We start from the raw sequence: 20,854 nt of genomic DNA on the forward strand, positions 1-20,854 counted from the left end.
TGTTGAATGCATGACTGAGCACTTCCTTCCCTTTTTCTTTTTCTGGCATTTTTCTTCTATGAAGGGGTGGGGCAGGTGCACCCTGGGACAGAGCATTTGGGTCCACTCAGAGACTACTGTCCTCTTTTTCCCTTAGCAGACAGATGATGCAGCACCGACGGACGGCCAGCCCCAGACACAGCCTTCTGAAAACACAGAAAACAAGTCCCAGCCCAAGCGCCTGCATGTCTCCAATATCCCCTTCCGGTTCCGGGATCCGGACCTCCGGCAAATGTTTGGTGTAAGTATTGCCTTTCTCTCCAGAGTCCTCAGAGCGTCCCTCCTCCTGTAAGTTCTGACTACGCCCGGTACTAAGGTGACGTATTTCCTCGGGGGTGGGAGGGCGCGTTTTAGAGTCTCCTCTGTGGGTATGTGGAGGCCAGGATCCCTTTATGATTACACTTTATCTTTTATGGTTATGCTCACAGTGTTTCTATTTTGCCAAATGGTCTTCTAATAAGTCACTTGAATATCAAGTGGAAAACAAACTTCTCGATTACCCACTGTTGACTCTAGCCCATTGATGATCCCAAACTCAGTGGCCTGGGACCTCAGGTCATAGCTAAAATAAACGCTGGGAGTGATCACGGTTCCGTTTCCTATCATCAGCTTCTCCAGAAGGGTGACTCATGACATATTCCTGTTCCCCACTCTTCCCAGGCACTAAGCATTTAGGTTTCAGACACAGCTAAGTAAAATGACTCCTTCTGCTTAAAGCTTAGTTTTAAAACACAAATAAACAACACCTACAACCACCACCACTCCAGATACAAGACGTCTGATTTGATTCCTGCAAAATACAGTCTCGTGGGATCAGTGACAAGGACTCAGATCTATTCCCAAAGAATAGCCTTGTCCAGGCACCCTGGTGAGATAGAACGAGTCAGAAGCCACCACCGACCCAGAGAAAATAAATGATAGTTGTGCTCCCTTGTAGGTCATCTCCACGCTGATTCTTTTTCTGGAAGGTATCTGTCTGTTCCACCTTGGGAAAGGATGAGTTTGTCATCTCTTTGGTCTCAGCTCCATCAAGGACAAAGCTATGAGAGGGCTTGGGTAGTGTTTGTTTTCTGCAAATGTAGTCGGTACATTTGTCCATGATGCCTTGGCAATGACTGTAAGTGTGGATTCCGTGAAAAGCACTACATTCTTAGCATTTGACTTAGAGCAAAGGTGGGCTGCTTGGAGACCCTTCTAAGAGTTTGTGGAGGCATGCAAATGTTACAGAAGGAATCAGAAGATGCACCAGTGAATGCCTCTTTCTGAGCAAAGTTGGTATTCTCTACATGGACAGGGGAGCTCTGAGTCCCCCCTCAAGTGCTCTGTGATTTGGAGGTTAGCTTACACCTTTTATTTCTTTAACACACATGATGCTTATCAAGTATGCATTTGACACAAAAGCAGAACAGGCATCCTAATATTTAAGATACCCAGGCTTGAATCCTGACATTTCGAAGGAAAAGGTCAACTTCTGCACTTTTATCTCTCTCATTTGGTAATAACCTTGAGTTAAGCCCTCTAACTCTTGCAGAACAGAGATACCCTCGGGCACTTTCAGGTCAAAGATGACTTTGAAAAGTGCAGAGCATTCAAAGTTAGAGTCGAGGTTAAGTGTGCGCAAAGCAGTGAGACCGGTTTTGCATGATGGGCAGTCAGAGGAATTATATTCTCTTTGCAATGTCAGGTTAGAAGGATGTCTTGCTGTTCTATCTCTCTTCCCTCGTCAAGTGCCACCGTGATGTTGGCTTTGAACTCGGGCCCCTGGACGACCACCTGACACTCTTTTCTGCTGTCACGTGCTGTGGCACACCCCATTTCCACCCCTCAGGATGTGTTTCCCTGCCTGGTCTTGAAATTTACCCGAGGCGACATTACCAAGTCAGATCAGTATTCAGAATATTCACAGCTAGACATCACAGAGAAGGGATCCTGCTTCCGTTAATATCCCATCCTTTCTGTTCTCAGGGGCAGGGCAGATGTCATGGAGAAAGAGCTTGCCCAAAAGTCACGCTACCTATTATCAAACCGCATCAAAATCTACTGGTTTCAGAGCCACTTTTTCTTCTTCTTTTTTTTTTTTTTTAAGTCAACCTTTTCAAGGAACTAACAAGATGTCGATCTGACAAGATGATAGATACACTTAGGATCTTTCAATTAGGAAAATGCAGTCTACATTCATTAACACTAAAATTAATTCTGTTCATCACATACAGCATCTGTGTCCGTTTTAAAAAGGATGTGAGGGTTTTCTTTTATTTTTTTGTGGGTCTCAGCTATAAAAATTACTGGCACATCTGGATGCCTGGACCCTTCGCAGTAACTCTGAGGCTTCCTGGTTTACAGCCACCATTCTGAAGAAATGGAATTTAAGCACTGGAAATCTGCTCTTCTTGGCCAAACGGGTGGTGGCAAGGCCATATCTTGTTATGGGATATGTTTAACAGCATGAATCACATTGAACGGTATCTGTGACATCCTGGTGGGTCCCCGCTAGGAAACCGGGGATTTCACTAATTTTCTCTTTCAGGTCATGGTGACTGTAAGAAATCACATTTTCTTCCAACCAGGAGTTTGTCAGGTCCTATGGACAAGCGACATCTTCTTGTCTCAGGCACTGTCTCCTGTCTTTGTCCCCTCACTTTGTTAGGGGTCACAATGGGGACCATTAGAGAAAAATACAAAGATCTTCCTCCCTCCCCACACACCCTTGTCTCCTTTGTGAAATGCGGGCGTGGAGATTTCAAAGTCAAAACAAAATGAGAGCTGGGCATGGTGGCCCACGTCCACCATCCCAGTGACTTGGGAGGCTGAGGCAGGAGGATGACAAGTTCAAGGCTAGCCTCACTCAGCAACTTAGTGAGACCCTGACTCAAAATAAAAAATAAAAAGGGCTGAGGATGTGACCCAGTGGCTAAGTGCCCCTGGGCTCAATACCCCAATCCTCAGTCAGTACCAAAACAAACAAAAAACCTACAGGACACAAAAAGCAGCCTCCTTTTGTCAAGTTGCCTAAAACTTGGCGGTGTCATAACAACTTCTGGAGCCATTGCTACTTGTACCATGGTGTCTGCAGCTAAGGCCACCTGAGGGCTCCTGCAGGTGGCGCACCTTTCGTTTCTTGTAGGTGCAGTCTTTTACTGGGGTTGGAATCCTGGGTCCCTTCCCCCAGCGTGCTCTTCTTACCTGTATTTCCTGCTCTTTGGGATGCTCTCGTTCCAACGTGTGGCTCATGGTAGATTTCATTTTCTTTTTTTATAAGATGGACCTTTCCTTGGTCAAGAAGTTAGGTGGCTACCATATACAAAACAGAAGCCAGGGCTGTGTCAAGACAGCAGGGGGGTGTGAGTCCATGGCCTATTGTAGTGTTGTGGCAATGATTCCACACATTTATCTGGAAGCATTGTGGGTCCCAGGCCTGGCTGCCTTCCTGTTGGATCATCTGCATTTTAGGGATCCTACATCCAAGTTCTTGATTCCATGAAGGGAATGTGAGGATTTCCACCAAACTAACTGCAGGGCATATCTCCCGATTAGAATTCTCCATGTAGTGCAGTATTTAAAATTGAAGCATTTGGGGTGAGAGACATAGGTCAGGGCACATGGAATCGCCGATACAGCACGTGCCCTCGTGAAGTTGTTTGCAGAAGCAGCTGCGCGGCGACTGCAGAGCTCCAGTTTGCACAGTGCGCTGACTGATGTCACAGCCTTGCTTTCCTTATCACGACGCAGACCCTCTTGGCAAGAAAATGACCCACTCAAGTTTCTCTTTATTGTCACTGACAAACAGATGTATGATTTGTCAACGTGTGTGAAAGATGCTTTCATGATCACGCTTGATGAATGTAACGGACGGGCTTCCTTGAACCTGCGGTGGAAAGGCGCAGTTCCATCTGCTGTGTTGTCGTGAGGAGTGAAGTCATTTGGGGGGCACTGCAAGGAACCTCCTGTTCCTGCACCGAAGCCAGCCCTCAGGGACACTGCCATGTTTGCACTCTCAGGCTCTCCGTACACGCTTCACACTGACCTCTGCTTCTGTGGTTTGTGCTGTGTCCACAGCCCATCCTTTGCGGTTTTTCAGAGGAATAGTACTTGATCTGAGAATGTCTGAAAGTGCTTGGTGCAAATTTGCCCAAGTGTGTGCCAGTCTTGATACAGCGATCGGGCCTCCGCGTGTGGATCGGAGACGTTGTTGAGCAGACGCATGCTAGTTAGGGCTGGGAGGAGTCGTGTCTGTTGAAATTGAAAACGTGCCAGCTGTGTTTACATCATTAGCACCAAACTTCCCAATTAAACTGTTGATACTATAAATATAGCACACAACTGTCTCAGAAATGGGGCCTGCATTAGCATTCTTCTTCCGACTCGCTTCTGGGGCTTGGAGAGCCATCAACCCGGTGGCAAATGCCAAAGAAGGGGACCTCTGAGATCTTTGCAGGATGCAGGGTGCCCTTGTTTCTTTAAGGAGTGATGCCTGCAGACAATGCTATTTGATTGGTTCCCTCCTCAACCTTCTATCAGAGGCAGTGGCTTTGTTGACTGCTTCGAGAATGCTCCCTGGTGACCTCTCTTCAGTGTTGTCCTTTACAGGCTTCTCTTTCCATAAATCTGTAAGCCGCTAGGCTCTCATGCCTGAAAGAGAACCGAACCCTCAGAGGCAGGTGGATCAGAATCTCTGGTCCTCAGCTGTTCACACGCTGGAGGGTTCTTTTCTAAGATCAGTTTGCCCTTCAATGGCCAGTCCTTCCTTTCTCACCCTGGAAAGTTTTCTTCCTCTTTATTTTTTCTTGGTTTTTCGCTGACCAAAACCTGGCACTGAAAATGCTACAAAAAAAGAATATTCCTTTGACCCAAAGCATCTGTGAGTGTCCACACGTCACCAGGTGAGTGTGGGGCATGCTTTCTGGAGGAGAGTCGGCTGTACCTGCCGGCTGTGTGGTCTTCTATCTCCATCTCTCTTAGTTTCTCCCTGTCCATTCCCTTGTCTGTGAGACGATGAACTTTTTGTGCTCAAGAAGGGAAAGACTGTGATCCGCTGCCTGGGAGGATACGTTTCTAGGCACAGAATGACAGGCTCTGAGTTGCTTTATCCCATAGTCAAAATAATTTTCATTGATAGGTCCAGAGCTACTTTCAGGCTATAGGCCTGCGTGTGTGCTTTCTGTCTTTCCAAGGAAGCCAGTTTCTCTGGTGTGCTCTGAGGGATAGCCCCTGTGTGTTCCGAGTGTCTTTTCTGGGGTGTCAGAGGGATCCCCTTGACCTTTGCTCTCTGGGTCTCTTGGTGTTGTACTAGGGAGGCCCAGTGGCCAGTGAGCTGTCTCTGCCTCTCTGTGTTCTCATTCTGTGTTCCCTTTCCGCGCTGCTGGGCCCTCACCCCACCAGCCCCCTGCCCTCTGATGCAAAGGGGCACATCAAGTGTGCCCACCCAGAGGAGAGGGATGGAATACAGACTCTCCTCGGGCAACAGAGGGGCCATGAAACCTCAAATACACACGCAAATGGAATGGTAGGAAAGCACAGAATTAAAGAAAGAGGGTGGAGATATTTCTTTCTGTCCTTCTGTGTCTTTGTTCTCATCACTAGAATGGGCATTTGCTTCCGCTCCACCGTGAGGCGTTACTGGACATCACCCCGTCCACCTGCATTACGCAGTGTGGGCCGCACCCAAGAAAGCACCCCCACTTCACAGGACACTGGAACACTGACTCCAAAATCAGGGAGAAGGCTTGGGACCATCAGGTGACTCCAGCTCCAGAGCCCACGTTCTCTTTCTGAGCTAGAATCAAGAATCACGAGGTGCACATTTCTCACGAGCAGTTCCAGATTTAACAAGGAAAAACGAACACAAATCATGCTCGTCCAGTTTGAACTTAACTAAAATAACAAATTAAGTATGTCCTCCATACTTATACTTAATTGAAACTCCATACTTATACTTGCATGGAACATACTTATCCTGAAAAGTCTGAAATTTAATTTGAACAGGGTGTCTATATTTTATTTGGCTTTTCAATTTATTTGTCATTTTATTTATTTACCTTTGAGGCAGGGTCTCACTGAGTTGATTAGGGCCTCACTGAGTTGCAGAGGCTGAGTTGCTTTGAACTTCTGATCCTCCTGCCTCAGCCTCCCCAGTCACTGGGAGCATAGGCATGCACCATTACGCCCAGCTTGTCCAATTTATTTTGTGATCTGAAACTTTCTTGTGAACTTTTCCTTGTATTGGTGGTTTAAAGCTGACTTCTTTAACCATATGAATATCCCCTAGGGAGGTCACACTTTGGCCTGGGCTATCATGACCAAGTGGATGTCTTGGTGAGGGTGGGCACCTAGATGGTGGACTTGCTTTTATGTCTGTAGTTCACTTGTCTCACATGATCTGGCCATTCTTAGCTTTGATGTGAGCTCAGAGCCCAAACCTCACTGTAGCTGGACATTTTATTATCAAAATTCCTCCTCAACCAGCCTGTGTCTCTGAGAGGCTAGTGGAATAGTCTGGGAGCCTCATTATCTGAACTCACCATTTTTAATCTCTGTGGCTCAGTGCCTGGGAAAGCTCTTGTGCACACAAAGAAAGGAACAGTGAATTAACCTCTTGATTAATATTTTGCACCAGACCCTGACGGTACACCTCACCCGGTAGGGAAGGTCACCAAAGAGATGCCATGTGTGGGTGCTTTTTTTTTTTTTCTTGTTTCAAAGGCATTATTTACTAGTACAACAATATAAAATGTATATCCTTGATATTAAATGTGGGAAGAAGAATCTGATGTGGGGAACAATTACCAGGGTGCATCATACAATTTAGTCCATTTCTCTCTTTGCTTATAAAATATTTTTATTTCTTTGCAGCAATTTGGTAAAATCTTAGATGTTGAAATAATTTTTAATGAGCGCGGCTCAAAGGTAAGCAACTTAATTCATGTTAGAATTGTTTAGCTTATTATAACGTGTTTGCTCTAAATGAGGGGAAACAACTGCACTGTTTTAATTCACACATTGCGAAAATACACGTCAGTGGGAATTCCTTGAGAGACCCCTGCCCATTTCCAAAGTGGTGGGAAATCCATTGGGGTCAGTTTAAAAATGTGTAGGGGGTAATTTAAAATTGCTGTTTTCTATATATACATATCTCAAGTTTCCAGAGGAAAATTACCCATGCTTAAAAAAATAATGCTGTTGCTACATTTTTGTTTTTCAGTGATAATTATGTTCTTTATATTAAAAAGTGAGTTGATAGTCTCACGAGCAGGTAAATATGTGATTATTCTGTATTAATAAAGTGCAGTTATTTTCCTGGGTCGTAAGGGAGAAAATCTCATATACACCAACCTTTTGAATGTAATTTTATTCATTAGCATGTTGCCACGTACCATTGCTTTGAGATTGCTTTTGTTAGGAAACCCATTTTTTAATAGATTTTTCCAGAGCTAATGTGTTAGTAAAAGTCAAGAGGCTTATATGAAGAGGTTCCAGCACTTTCAAAAGAGATAGATGTTGAAAGAAGGAAAGAGCAGAACTCTTTCCTAGCATGCTCTCTCTCACTGGCTAAGTGTGGTCCCAAACCAGCAGCATCACCTGGGTATTCATCAGAAATGCAGATTCTCAGGCTCCAGCCAGGAGCTACCGAATCAGAAACTCCGAAACTAGGGCCCAGCAGTCTGCATCGTGACAAACCTTCTAGATCTGTCCCTCAGGGGACAAGCACAGTGCCACTGTCACTCAACTGTCCCTTCTTACAGCTACCACAGAAAATTCAAGACCCCCATCCAAATCTCCCATGAAGAGACAAGCCGAAGACCCAGCTGCAGACACTGGGGAGAAACAGGGAATATCAGAAAAGGATGGGAATTGGCTGTAGTGACAGAGAGCCAGCCTTCAACAGCTCTGCTTTGTTTGCTAGCTGATAGCCTCAGGTCCTTGGGAATTTTGAGTTTCCCTCTCCTATGAAATTGGATGTTGAGAAACTGCTCCCCAGTTACAGAGATGCTAGCTGGGCTCCGTAGCATTCCTTTTGCAGGTCATTTGGGACAAGTCAGGATCCAGGAGGGTTCCCCAGGGCTGGCTTGATCCAGTGCATCTCAGGCCACAGAGCTAGGTAGCTACCGGGTCTCCAGAACTACCTCCTCCCCATGAGGCAAGCATTTGAATTTATTATTGCTTGGACCATCTGTTTCCTCCTAAGTAGACCTAATATCAATTGAATAGGACAGTATTGATCAAATTGAAGAAAATTCCAGCATTCTCTCCGCCATGGACAAGATGATATTGTGATCTGCCAGATAAATTAAAAATATATATATCAATCCATTTTGCTCCATGGTTTTCATTATTCAAGGACCTTGTCTTTTTTCTATGACTTCAGACGTTTAATGGTCCTTCTTGTCACATGGCTGTTGAGATGGGTCTCCAAGCTGGGGGTGAGGGAGAAGTTAACCCTCCTGCATATCCTATGAAAATCATGACCCGGAGGGGCTCCTCCGTGTCTGCAGAGCAAAGCTCAGTAAGAGACAAGTACACCCAGGCTGAACGCTCTTCACCCTGGCCCGAGGGGACTGGGGAAGATGCCCTGATGTTGGCCAGCCGGCTTCTCACCCTGGGCCTGCCTATCACCCCGCTGTGTGGAAAATTCTTAGGTTAACTTGCTTTTTTTCTTTTTTTGAATTCATATTTTGTTTTGTAACTTTTGCCAGTTGAAGAAAGCTATTTCATTCTTTTCCAGAGCTCTTTGGGGACATTAGAAGAATATGGTTTGCTATTTTGAAAGTACAATGGTATTGCTATTTTTGAGCTTCTTCGTCATTCCCATGATTAGCCTGTCTCTGGGGGCTTTGGGAAAAAGACCATTTAAGTTTGCCACATCCAGAACCTGGCTTTATTAGGCTTTTTTTTTTTTTTTTTTTTTTTTCCATGTTTCTTTTGCATTAGGAAGCATCCAAAATAGTCTCCCTCTCCCAGTGGGTGGGTGGGCTCCTGCAGGGACTGGCCTCGCAGGTGCGAGAGCCGACTGGTTAGGTGCTGCTGGAACTTAACAGGGAACTGCTGAATGGGGGCAGTGGCTCACATGGGGATATTTGTCATACTTGACATTATCTTTCATGGGAAAGGACCTTCTTTAGAGGAGCATTTTCATTTTAGTGGTCGAGAAAACTGAGCTGTGTTATGACCTTATTTCTGTCACTCAGTGCGGGAAAGACAGCCCGGAGGTGGTGGGCCCTCCCTTGTGGGGCAGGACTCTCCCCTTGTGGTCTCTCCCTCTCTGTGGCGCAGTCCCTGAGGCAGGCCTCTTAGTGCCAGTGAGGACAGCTCTGTGCACATGTGTGCATATGCAGGGGTGCCTGTGCACACACTGAAGCCTTCAGAATATTCTGGGAATGTACAACCTAAGTAATTTATATATATATACAGATACCAAGGATACAGGAAAGCCACAGGGTCAAAAGACGTGTTGGGCCTTGATAACCAGAGGTGGATAGCATTTAGGGTTGGCAATCCTACCACTGTTTTCCTTTTAGAAGATTTAAATCAATTTGTTTATCCCTGAAATGATTTTTCGGGGGATACAGCCAGGTTTAGCTTTTAGACCTAGGAAGTACGCAGTTCAGTCTTTGATCCATCTATCTATAGGCCCACCACGGGCAAGAAAGAAGCGTTTCCTGTCCTCAGAGGTTCTCCTGAGCACAAGGACAGACAGATCATGAAGATGAGCCACTGCAAGAAAATGTGCTGTGTCCCTAACTGATGGAGAGGCTGTTAAGATCCAGACGGGCAGACCAGTGCTGTTAGAGATGGGGAAGATTCTCGAAAGAAGGGACTTGCCAGCCAAGAGTGAAGAAAACTGGGCATTTGCCGGGGAAGAGAAGGCAGGAGGGATAGACATGATGCTGCTGGAGCACAGGAAGAGGAATGCAGACCCTCACCCCACCTCTCTCCTCCTAAATACACGTTCCCTGGATACAGAATGGGTGTTTATGTGAGTGCCAAAAAGGATGTCACCTACAACACCAGAGGCCAAAAAGGCAAGGTAACTGGGATACAGGAAGGCCAGAATTTATGATTCACAGAAAGAGTTTAAAATAAGCCCGTCATTCTGGTCTGGCAGTCCATCTGGGACCACTGTCATCTGGCCTGTTGACCATGCCCGCCTATCAGACGGCCACACAGAGGCCCTCTCTGCAAGAAGCACCAAGCCCTCTCTCCACCCCAGGCCTCTGTCATGGTAGACCCTGGGAAGGTGCCTCCCAGCTGAAGGGCACTGGCCACCCCCTGTGACCCTTCTTCATGTTTAAGGAGTTCCACTGCAGCCACTGACCAAGCCAAGTCCAGAACAGGCTTGTTTTGTGCTCCTTTGCAAGACTGAGAAAAAAATGTTGGCGAGCTTCTTAAGATGGCAGGTCGCTGATGCCTTGAGATGCAGTTCTGACTGGGAGGCGGGTCACAGGGAACCATGGCAGCTGCCTTCCAAGCCGCCTGGGCTCAGGAGAGAGCATGCCTGGTGGTGGAGAGGGCTGCGGGCCTCTCTCCGGTCACAGTGCAGCTCCCAGGTGGAAACTGTGATGACCTCTGACCCGGGAAGGTCATGCCACTCCAGCCTGGGCGGGAGATGGAGATTTCCAATGAACTGGTTAGGAAAGCCAGGACTCTTTCTGGTGTGAGCTGTATTTTGACTCAACCTTGGCAAATCTCAAGAAATCATCTCAGTAGCTTATGGTGAGGGGACAAGCTTGGGGTTTTCCTTTATAGTGTGCATTCTTTCCTTAGAATCCCAAAGATGCTTCTAGTTCCACCTCATCTCTCCTTGATACACAGCATGCTGAGTTCAGGCCATCAGGGTTCATGTGCGGAACACGAGAGCCAGATTCTTTAGGATAGTGCAGGGCAGGGGTGCCCCGAGTTCAGCCCACCTAGCTCTTTTTCCAGGACCATGGTAATAGAGGTGGCTGGTCCCACAGGGACAAAGGATGTTGCCTAGACCTTGAACATTACAATCATAAACTCAGCACACCCCATGGATCACTCTGTCAAAACCAGTGATACAAAATTCTACTGATTACAAGGAACCAAAACCTTCTTTAGGTGGCACACAGGGACGTGAGAGATGATGCAAATCTCACTGCTGAGTCACGCAAGCAGTATTTTAGGCAACAGATTTCTGGGCTCCACTCTGGGACTCTGATCCAGTAGACAGGATACAGTGCCTAAGAATCTAAATTTCTCTTATATTTTCCTATTCCTTCTGATGTTCAACTAAGTTTGGGACCCACTGACCAAAAGAGAGAGTTGTTGAATAGAGAGAGAGAGGGAAAAAAAAAAATCTGTCTCTTTCCTTTTAAGGAGTTATTTTTTTTTTTAACTATTCAATTAGCAAGTATTTTTTTAGCACCCAGTTTGAGAGTATGCAAAACTAGGCAGAAGCTTTCTTTTGTGGAATGTGTAATCTTACATCGATCAAATAATTCAGACTTCTTCCCATCGTAAATCCTCACTCTGGGAAAGATGCTGAAAGGTAGTTTATCCAAACTCCCAATGTAAAGAAACTTAATTTTTCTTTAAATGTGAACTCCTGAAAAGCGACCATCAGTCTACTCTCTCTTGAACACATCCACAGCTTCTACCTTCAATGAGTCCATCCTTATGAGCAGAAATTTGTCTCCAGCCAGCCCCGGGATAGCCCGTCTGTAACGTCCTTAGATTTGAGGGCCACAGTAGATACCTGTAAGACCAGGAGCTAACGTCAGTTGATCATAGCTACTTACCTACCGGTAATTACTGCACATTTTATCAGTAACACCAAATATCATACTGTCTCGCCTAAGAGTTAGAACAAACATTTACTTACCTTTACGTAAGGTTTACCCAGCTCAAATAGAATCCCAACTGAATGCATTATTTCACTCACTTTGCACTGAAAACCCAAAGAGCTGGGCAAATTTACACTGGAATTGTTCAAAAGGTTGGTGTACATATTTCTGAACAAGATGTACAAATGTGTTGAGGGGTTTTTTAAAAAAATAATATGTCCTATTTTCTGTACTCTTCTTAGGAACAGTGTGAGTGGAGACAAAAGATGGATTTTGACAGTATGAAGTTTAGTGGGGTTGGTTTTTGAGGCTGAAATATTAGAAGTAATATGTACCTGTGGGGAAGCAAAGGGTATATTTGTCCTATATCAGTGAGAGGGGAAGAGCTCAGAGTGTTACTCTAAGTTACATTTTGTCCACGCAGCTTCTTAAGATGCCACCTGTTGCTATGACACTTGAGTACCAGCATAGTGTCTTCCAGCTTTACAATACATACACACCCTTGTCCTTTTGAGTTAATGAAGTCGTGTGAAAACTTGTCCAGTTCAAAAGCATGGATGTTATTGGTGGGGTGGGGGGCAAGGTATGAATATAAGCCATTACTTGAATTATTTGCATTATTAATCAACAGAAGTTTATTTCTATTCATTTCATGTGATTATTTTTGTTTATTAGCTCCAAGAGTTTAAGATTTATTATTATATATATAAAAAAAAAGGTCTTTCCTTTTTTTAGGCTTTGAAAGTTTTATTTTTGAGAAGTGAGGGCTGTAGAATTGACAAATTCGAATAACCCTAAGATTGCATGAGGAAGAGGTGTTTTTTTTAAAACCACACCGCATGACTCTGTAGGCAATGTTAGAGGATTTTGGCATTCATTGTTGAATTCTGTGCACACGTTTTATTTTACTTTACTTTTTAATTTGCATGTCCAGAAAGTGGTTCCCTTTTCTTTTTTTCTCGTTATCTCATTTTATTCTCTGTGAAGACACCGTACCTTTATTTTGATCTCATTTTCTTTTCGTTCCGTTTCCTTTCTTCTGTAGTGCCGTTCAGAAGGGTATTTTTTTGGTATCATTCTTTGAATTCTTCGGGGGTTACAGCTAACCGGTGACAGACAAAACAATCTTGTTCACATTGGTCGCTTAATAATTGCACATCTTAGTACTCTTATAATTTCTCTAATTTGCATGTTACAGAACTGAAGTCAGGACGAGGAATAGAAATTAAAGCGAGAGAACGTGACAAAGTGGTCGTTGATTGAAATAATAATATGCATGTTGTTTTCCCTTCTCCCTCCTGCATGCAGGGATTTGGTTTCGTAACTTTCGAAAATAGTGCCGATGCGGACAGGGCGAGGGAGAAATTACACGGCACCGTGGTAGAGGGCCGTAAAATCGAGGTGCATGTTCAAAATATTTTCCTTTTCATCTTTTTTATCAATGTCTGCTTCACGCTCATTCGTTGTTCCAGATGCATCTTTGGCGTCTTGTATGTGACCCTACTCCCTTCTCATCGTTTATATATATATATAAATATCTATATATAAAAAGGAAAACTGGCCTTACTTTATTTATTTATTTATTTTTGTTACTTTTACTTTATCGTGTTGATCTTATTACTGCTGAAAGGTGGATGGCAAAAGTGAGACAAAAGAAAGGTTAATCTGAAAGTATCTTTTTTTTCTTTTTTTTTTTTTTCATTTTATTTTCCATGTTTTATAAACAATGGGTGCAGTAGGTTCCAAAGAGAAGACAGTCATTGCAAACCAAACCGAATATGCAGGACAGTTTCTTTTGCTTTCCACTTCAGGGTTGAAGAGGGATCCTCAGTGGTTTGCAAATTAAACCAAATCGTGAAAGCAGTCAGCGTTCAAAAGATTTGCTAAAAAAGAAAAAAAAAAAAAAATGAGAGGGCTTTGTCATTAAACCTTTCATTTTTTTTTTTTTTTTTTTTTTTAAGAAGCCAGTTGGAGTTTTTGCATTCTTTTGATTATAAAGTGAATAACCAAACAGGACTTCCTGCTCAATATCTGGCCCCTGTTCTTTGAAAATACGAGTACCCAAATTCAGAGGCTCCACGAATCTGTTATTTGTACCACTGGGATCCCCCTCAATGCAGCCCCCGGGTCATATTTGTTAAAACTTTAAAAAAGAAAAGAAAAAAAAAAATTTACCAGTTAAAAATGCTGCAGTCTTTGGAGTAAGATGTTGCATATTTTGCCTTTCATTTCCCCCCCTCGACGGTAACGCTTAGGCCCCTCACCAAACTCTCAGTAACCATGGTAACTGTATACAAACCATGCTGGCGATGGTGTTGAATGGTAAGTGGTGAAGTCCATCTGCCGTTTCACGTATTTAGTGCTGATATATCTCTATACATATCTATCTACCACGTGAAGTTTTTTGACTTGTTGTATTAAGTTTTCTTGATGCTCTATTTTTTTGGATATTGGTACGCCTGTAATTGAGTGTACGTTCTAAGCTAGCCTGGGAGGCTCTGACTGGATTGAGTTATGACCGGTGTACATCTTACTCAGATTGTTAACTCCATATTGTGTCACACAATGCACCCTCTCTTTTATCCTTTTGTTAGCTGTGACTCTAAAGCTTGAATGATTTGTTAATTCCTGCGATGTTAAAGGCTCTTGTTCCAAGTGTTGAATGCTACATGTTGCTTCCAGATGGTCCTTCCCTCCCAAAGTGTTGCACACGGCTTAAACCTGTTTGTCCCTTTTTTTGACATTTATGTTCCCTGTACTTTGTCTCTTCCCTCTTCTACTCCACTGCATGCTCCTTCATATGAACCTTATTTTATGTTTAAAAAACGATTTATTGTTTCTGTGTTACCATGGAGTACACGCATGCTTTTAAATCTTCAATTATGCAGTATCTTTTAATTTGCTTTTACTGTCTCTTTATTAAACTTTTAAATGAGATGACATTGCTTTATTGAAATGATTTGTAAGTTAAAATGGTTATGAAGTAAATGTAATTATAAAAATGTATGATTTTGTTATGCACCTACTGCCTTTTATAAATTAAAATGCATTTTAGTTTTTAGTTTTGTTTTTCTGTTTTTAATAAGTAATCACAGTCATAATGCATGCGACTAATTGAATTGCAGGCCAGCTCTGGAATATGCACTCATTTGAGTTTTCTATGTACGTAGGTAAATAATGCCACGGCTCGCGTAATGACAAATAAGAAGACCGTGAACCCCTATACAAACGGTGAGTAGATCTCTCTAGCTCTGAAGCTGTGAGTTAACCAAGGAATTCGTTCCCAGGAGGAGCAGTTGTCTCCCCTGGCCCCTGGGTGCTGCCTGCTGACCTGCTGCAGGCAGCACCTAAATCAATGGGATAATTTTCACAACAAAGGCGAACCTAGTTTTCGGGTTAAGTGTGTGTGCCCTCCTCCTCCCGCCTCTCTAGAGTAACTCCCATGGAGATCCGGCAATTATTGGGGAGCTATTTGGGTAATCCGTTGCTGTTCTGTTAAACTGCAGGAGGGTGGAGGTTTGACTCCTCTGTAAGTTTAGCCCCATGTCCTGTTGATCACTATCATTCCTGGAGATGTGGCTGCATAATTTTGTTCTGGCTCAGAGTCTTCTCCAGAGCTCCTGGGCTCCTGGAGTACCTGGGAGGTGTCTCATGAGTTCCAGAGGGAGAGCAGAATGTGTGAGTGGGCCTTGTGTTCCTCTCTGGGGGCCCAGGGCCACTTGGCACCAGGGAAGGAGGTGGCTGTGTATTGCAGACACTTTCAGGACAGTGCATGCCTACCCCTACCAAGAAACCTCCTCGAAACTCTCAAAACCAATTCATATGGATATGAAGCATTATTAAAAATGTTCAAATATTTTGATTCTTTAATCCTTCTCAAAATAATCTCTCTTAAGGTGTACACGGGAAACTGGTTATGCTAATCTTATATTTAATTGTATCAGAAATTAAAAAGCAAGTAACACAGTAAATTTAAGTGCATTGCACTTAGTAGAATATTATATTCATTAAAATGAGCAGGATAAAGACAAGGAAGTGTCCTATAATAAATAAAACTTCTTAGGTAATAGAAAAAGATGTGGATAGTATGATTTCATCTAAGTAATTTCACAGAATGCTGAAGTTGGCATTGAATTGTGAGACAAGAAGATTTTTTCTTTGACTTATAGGTTTTTTAAAAATAATGATTTTATTACAATCAAAGGTAAAAGTATTTGAAATTTTTAAAGTTTCGATTATACATGTAATATGGACATAGAATTATTTTAAAAAAGAAAAAATCATTTAAAAGAAGGAAACCTTCAAGACAGAGCCCAGGTGTCTTTTGACTCTCACTACTGCTAGCCTGTTCTCCTCTGTCCCCCTCAGAGGAAGCACTGTTACAGGTTGTTGTCTACAGCTTTGCTTGTTCAGCTTTACCTTGTATAATAGATATAGGTGGATAGCATTCACAGCATTGCATGCGTGTTTTTGACATAAATGGTGCATTGCTTCTAATGGGTCTTGATAAATCAATGTGGAATTCTCCCAGTGTCAATACACACAGATCCAAAGTCACTCTTCTGGGTAGTTACATAATATTCCATAAAAGTGGATATGGATGTATTCAGAATCTCACTGTGGACTGATGCTTTATTTCTTCTTTGCATTTGTGTGTCATAAACAATGTTAGCATTTGATAGTTTTGTTTTTTTCCTCTTCCTCCTGCACATGGGACAAAGTCACTCTGTTCTGAATTTAGGAAAGGGGCACCATTATATTGAAGGCAGATACGCCACAGTTGTAACACCCTTGATATGATATGGTTTTAAATTGAAAGACCACAAGAATTATTTTTCTGCTCAACACTTTTCCTGGCTTCAGCAATCCAAAATCGACCCTTAAATGGTATAGACAATTTCAACAACTGACCTTGAATTCCCAGCACTGAGTGAAGTGAACTTCTGATTTATGTATCAGGGACCCTCTTTGGGTAAAAATTATAGCTCTGCAACTTGCCTATTGTCTGTGGTGACATCAACCTGACTGTTGTACATTTTCTTGAATTATGAAGTCACAGCTCTGTGTGTGTATGTCTAGCAAAGGTTCTCATGTGGGCCAAGTGAGAAACAAGGAAGCCGAATACTTTTCTGTAAGCTGTGTGTATACCTGCATTTATGCATTTTTTTTAAAGGAAGAATTATAAATTGGAAACTGTGGAAAGCAGACCTGTAGCACTTTTGGACACAATTCAAAGCTTATTCATGAATAGTTAACCCTTCTGGAATGCTGTGTATGCATTTTTAGAAACATTTTAAAGGCACCGAATGACAACTTGCACAAAGGATATTATTTATTCTACTTGTGAGATGTAAAAAGTGAGACAAGATGGGGGAAGTAATTGATGATGTCTTTTATTTTGATTATGAAGTAAATATCATCACTATAAATAAAATTTCCCATAAATTGCAGTATGGTATTACTGGGAAACCGTAGGATTCTTAAAATTCTTAGCAAGTTGGTACAGGTATGGTGAAGAAGGATAAATTGGAATCCATGAAGTCATGTTGAAGTGAGAAAATAAAACTATCCCTGAGGTTCATTCCTTAGCTATATAATCCATTATCATAAACCGTGGAAATCATGCTTTAACAAAATTACAAATGACTGCTCCTCCAAGTTTCAAGTTACCTTCCAGTGGAGAAAAACGGGTTTCAGGGTCAGCATCACATCCATGAATTCTTTCAATCATGTCTCCAGCCAAAACTTTAACAGCTGAGGAGTTTCCAACAATGCAGGATACTTGACCTTAAATGCAATGGGAGACATGCACTTGGGAGGTGCTACAGTGGAGGATTATGGTTAGGACAGTCATGGAGTGTGCAGGTTCCATTCCCGGGACTTTTAAACATGGATATGAGAGAATGCTGTAGAAGGAAAGCAGACTTGGAAATTCTACCTGTCAGAAAGCTCTACAAAGAGGCATAGGCTATAATACCCAAGAAGACCTTCCTGCACAGAGGAGCTAGGTTCACTGTGTACATGGGTAGCAAAAACTGGATCTGCCAATCAAGTTAAGAGTTAGATATGGAGGGACTTCTTGGAAATGGGGAAGCATGGGCATTAGATATGACTCCTTCGTTTTCTTAGAGATTTTTAGACAAGTGTACCAAATCTCCAAGATGATAAAGAAAGGTAGACTCTGTTTCCTCTATCAGCTGTGCTCACCACTGGCCACTCAGCTGTAGCCAAGTTGTCTAAACTCAACTCACACCAATTTTCTCAAGTCGGAACTAAACATATCATGGGACCTGAACACATCATGTTGGAGTAGGTATTTGTGATCAGTATGGGAGAGAAAGCACTCAATTCAAGGTTAGGTGTGGAAACACTCTGATTTCTTTCACTACAATTTATTTGTATTTGCAATTTTATTTAATTACACATATAATCTCAACACTAAGTAGTCGCCTTATTCCTTTTTCATTGTGAATACTAAGTCAAATTCCTGATGGGTACAATGTAAGGATCACACATTCAGACACACAAGAACTGAGCAGATGTATGATCAGAGAGAGTCTGAGAAGCTCAGTCTAACAATATTCCATTGTCTTACTAGACTAGAGGATAGAATGGGGCAGGATAACAGTAAAAGAAAACCCTCCTCTCTGACAGAGCTATCTGGGGGATTCTGAACTCAAAATTGCCAGCTCTACCAGTGTTTCTAGAGCACCAGAAAGCATATATTTTAGATAAAATCTAAATGTTGGTCATAAATCCACATTGCCAACAACAACAACAAAAAAGATTGAATCAAACCAAAACTCTCCTGTGAATAATGTGCAATTAACAATTAACTTCCCTTCCTTTTGACATTAGGACAGTTCTTGTGTGTCTGAATGTGTGATCTTTACACTGTACCCATCAGGAATTTGACTTAGTATTCACAATGAAAAAGGAATAAGGCGACTACTTAGTGTTGAGATTATATGTGTAATTAAATAAAATTGCAAATACAAATTCCCTTCCATTTGACATTGTCTCCTGCACCATTCAGCTCTCAGGTCCCTGATAATCCTACTGCATCCTTTAGAAAGTTCCTGTATGCAGTTTTAGAAACCCCTGCAGTGTGTTTAAGGGTACTTTCTGGAATGTGTTTCTTTCCTCTTCAGCCCAGCAGAGCCCTGGAGAAAGCACGTGTGTTTGGTGCTCCTGTTGACTCCTATTACAGCATAACCAAAACTAGGGGTCCCAGTCTATGGTCTTTTTTTTTTTTTTTTAAGAAGGCTTGCACATGTTACCTTGGGCAAGCTAAATTTGGGGCAAGAAGTGCTTGCTGATTTAGATGCAGCTCCTGAGGCCCAGCCTCAGAGAGGTCCCCCTAAACCGCTCCAGTGTCTGGTTTGGAGCAGACCCAATGTGACTAGGCTCTGCTCCATTGCTTTGTTGTAGGGGGGCCCTGGGATGCTGCGAGTGGTGGGCTTTCTCAGCTGTTCTCTTTTTTGTTGTAAGCCTCATTGTTCGGTTTAATGTCCTTGATCAAAATCTCTGAATTTGCCAGGCCTGGGGCTGTACACAAACTGCCTAAGACATTTAAAACGGGATCATTTTCCCCGTCTCCCTGACAGTGCAGGCTCATCATCTCCAGCAGGGTTATCCCAAGGGTCTCTTCCAGGTACTAGAAGGAGTTGTAGAAACTATGGGTTCATTTGCATGTGATTTGCATACATTTACATAAGCCTGCACAAGGTCTGTAAATCTGAGCAGAGGTGATTTTAAGGGCTGGATTCTCATCGCCTCTCCCTGGAAGACAGTCAATTGCTAGCAGGTCCTTCATTAGATGTACAGCATCTATCAGGAAGTAGGTCACTGGAGGGTGGAAGGAGACAGTCTGAGCCCAAAGCGAGAGTCCATTAGAGAAAGCTCTGTGTTCCTTCAGCTCCTTCAGAATGAAACCAAGGAAATGTTTATGGAGCAACAAATATTTCCCTAACACCTCTTCAGGTGCTGGAGATTCATGATGGACAGCAGTCCTGCCCACTTTTACCATTAATTTTAATGAGGTTATAGACGTGTGGTTATAGAAAACAAGAGCAAACATAGAAAGATGATAAATCCGGGTAGTGTTGAACAGCTATGCAGAAAATATAACTGGCCATTGAATCAAAGAAAAATTCCAGGGAAGGTGGGAAAGGGGCATACACTGGGAAGAGTTCGAAGATCTAATGCACCAAGACAACTTTGTGAAGAAGAGCTACAGAGAGTTCTCCAGGCACAAGGCAAAGCCTGAATCCAAAATGATCTTAGGTGGTTGTATTCAGATCGAAAAGGTCAATGCCACTGTGACTTGGAGAGAAGGGGACAGTGGTACAAAATAAATAGACAAAGGTTAGATTGTGTGGGCTTCTAGACCAAGGTAAGGAATTTGTGTTTATCTTAGGTCCAGAAGGAAGTGGTTGCATTCTGAGCAGCAAATGACACGTCTAAGTAATTTCTCACACATCATTATGGCCACTTCAGTGGGACCAAAGATGGGGAGGGAGGAAGAATGAGGGAAGAGCAGATGGTGATCTTTGCTGTGGGACGTGTCTGACAAGAGGTAGAAGTGTACCCGTCTGGGATGGTGACAGTGGAGAAGAAGGAAAGGACTTTCCTAAGTCCCTCAGAGGATTCTCTAATGGAATGCAAGTCTCATATGAGGACAAGGAGGGAATGGAGGAGATTCATCAGGAGTTCTGTTTTGAGCAGTCCAGGGAATGAGGACAGCTCCTTTGACTTCAGGAGGAACGGTGCTTCAGGGTTAAGGTGAGAAGAAGTTGAGTCTTCATGCCAGTCCTACCATTCAGAAAGACCCCCGTGGCTCCTGTAGTGATAGGGGAGCAGGCTTGTTTAGGGGCAAGGATCTGGGATGGGAAGGAATGGCATATCTGCACCGATGTTCCCTCAACCACCCAAGCAGGGTCATTACATTTTGTAGGTCACAGATTCCAAGTTGGTTTCTTGCAGAGGTGACCTTATTAATCACCTCTCTCAATTGG

At 43.1% G+C, this 20,854-nt stretch overlaps 1 protein-coding gene across 48 annotated transcripts in view; it reads left to right on the forward strand.

The window, feature by feature from the left end:
* Window positions 1-20,854, forward strand: part of RBFOX1 (RNA binding fox-1 homolog 1) — a 1,434,211-nt gene that overhangs the window by 1,316,906 nt on the left and 96,451 nt on the right. For 36 of the 48 annotated variants that reach the window (XM_079121725.1, XM_079121726.1, XM_079121739.1 and 33 more), the window contains 4 exons: window positions 137-280; window positions 6,889-6,942; window positions 13,146-13,238; window positions 15,008-15,068. In XM_079121725.1, the coding sequence (XP_078977851.1) occupies window positions 137-280; window positions 6,889-6,942; window positions 13,146-13,238; window positions 15,008-15,068 (352 nt within the window). The remainder of the gene's footprint in view (window positions 1-136; window positions 281-6,888; window positions 6,943-13,145; window positions 13,239-15,007; window positions 15,069-20,854) is intronic. The other 12 variants (XM_079121708.1, XM_079121711.1, XM_079121706.1 and 9 more) reach the window with 2 other exon arrangements.

The sequence above is a fragment of the Sciurus vulgaris genome, assembly GCF_902686455.1.
Source record: "Sciurus vulgaris genome assembly, chromosome: 18".
Taxonomy (NCBI): domain Eukaryota; kingdom Metazoa; phylum Chordata; class Mammalia; order Rodentia; family Sciuridae; genus Sciurus; species Sciurus vulgaris.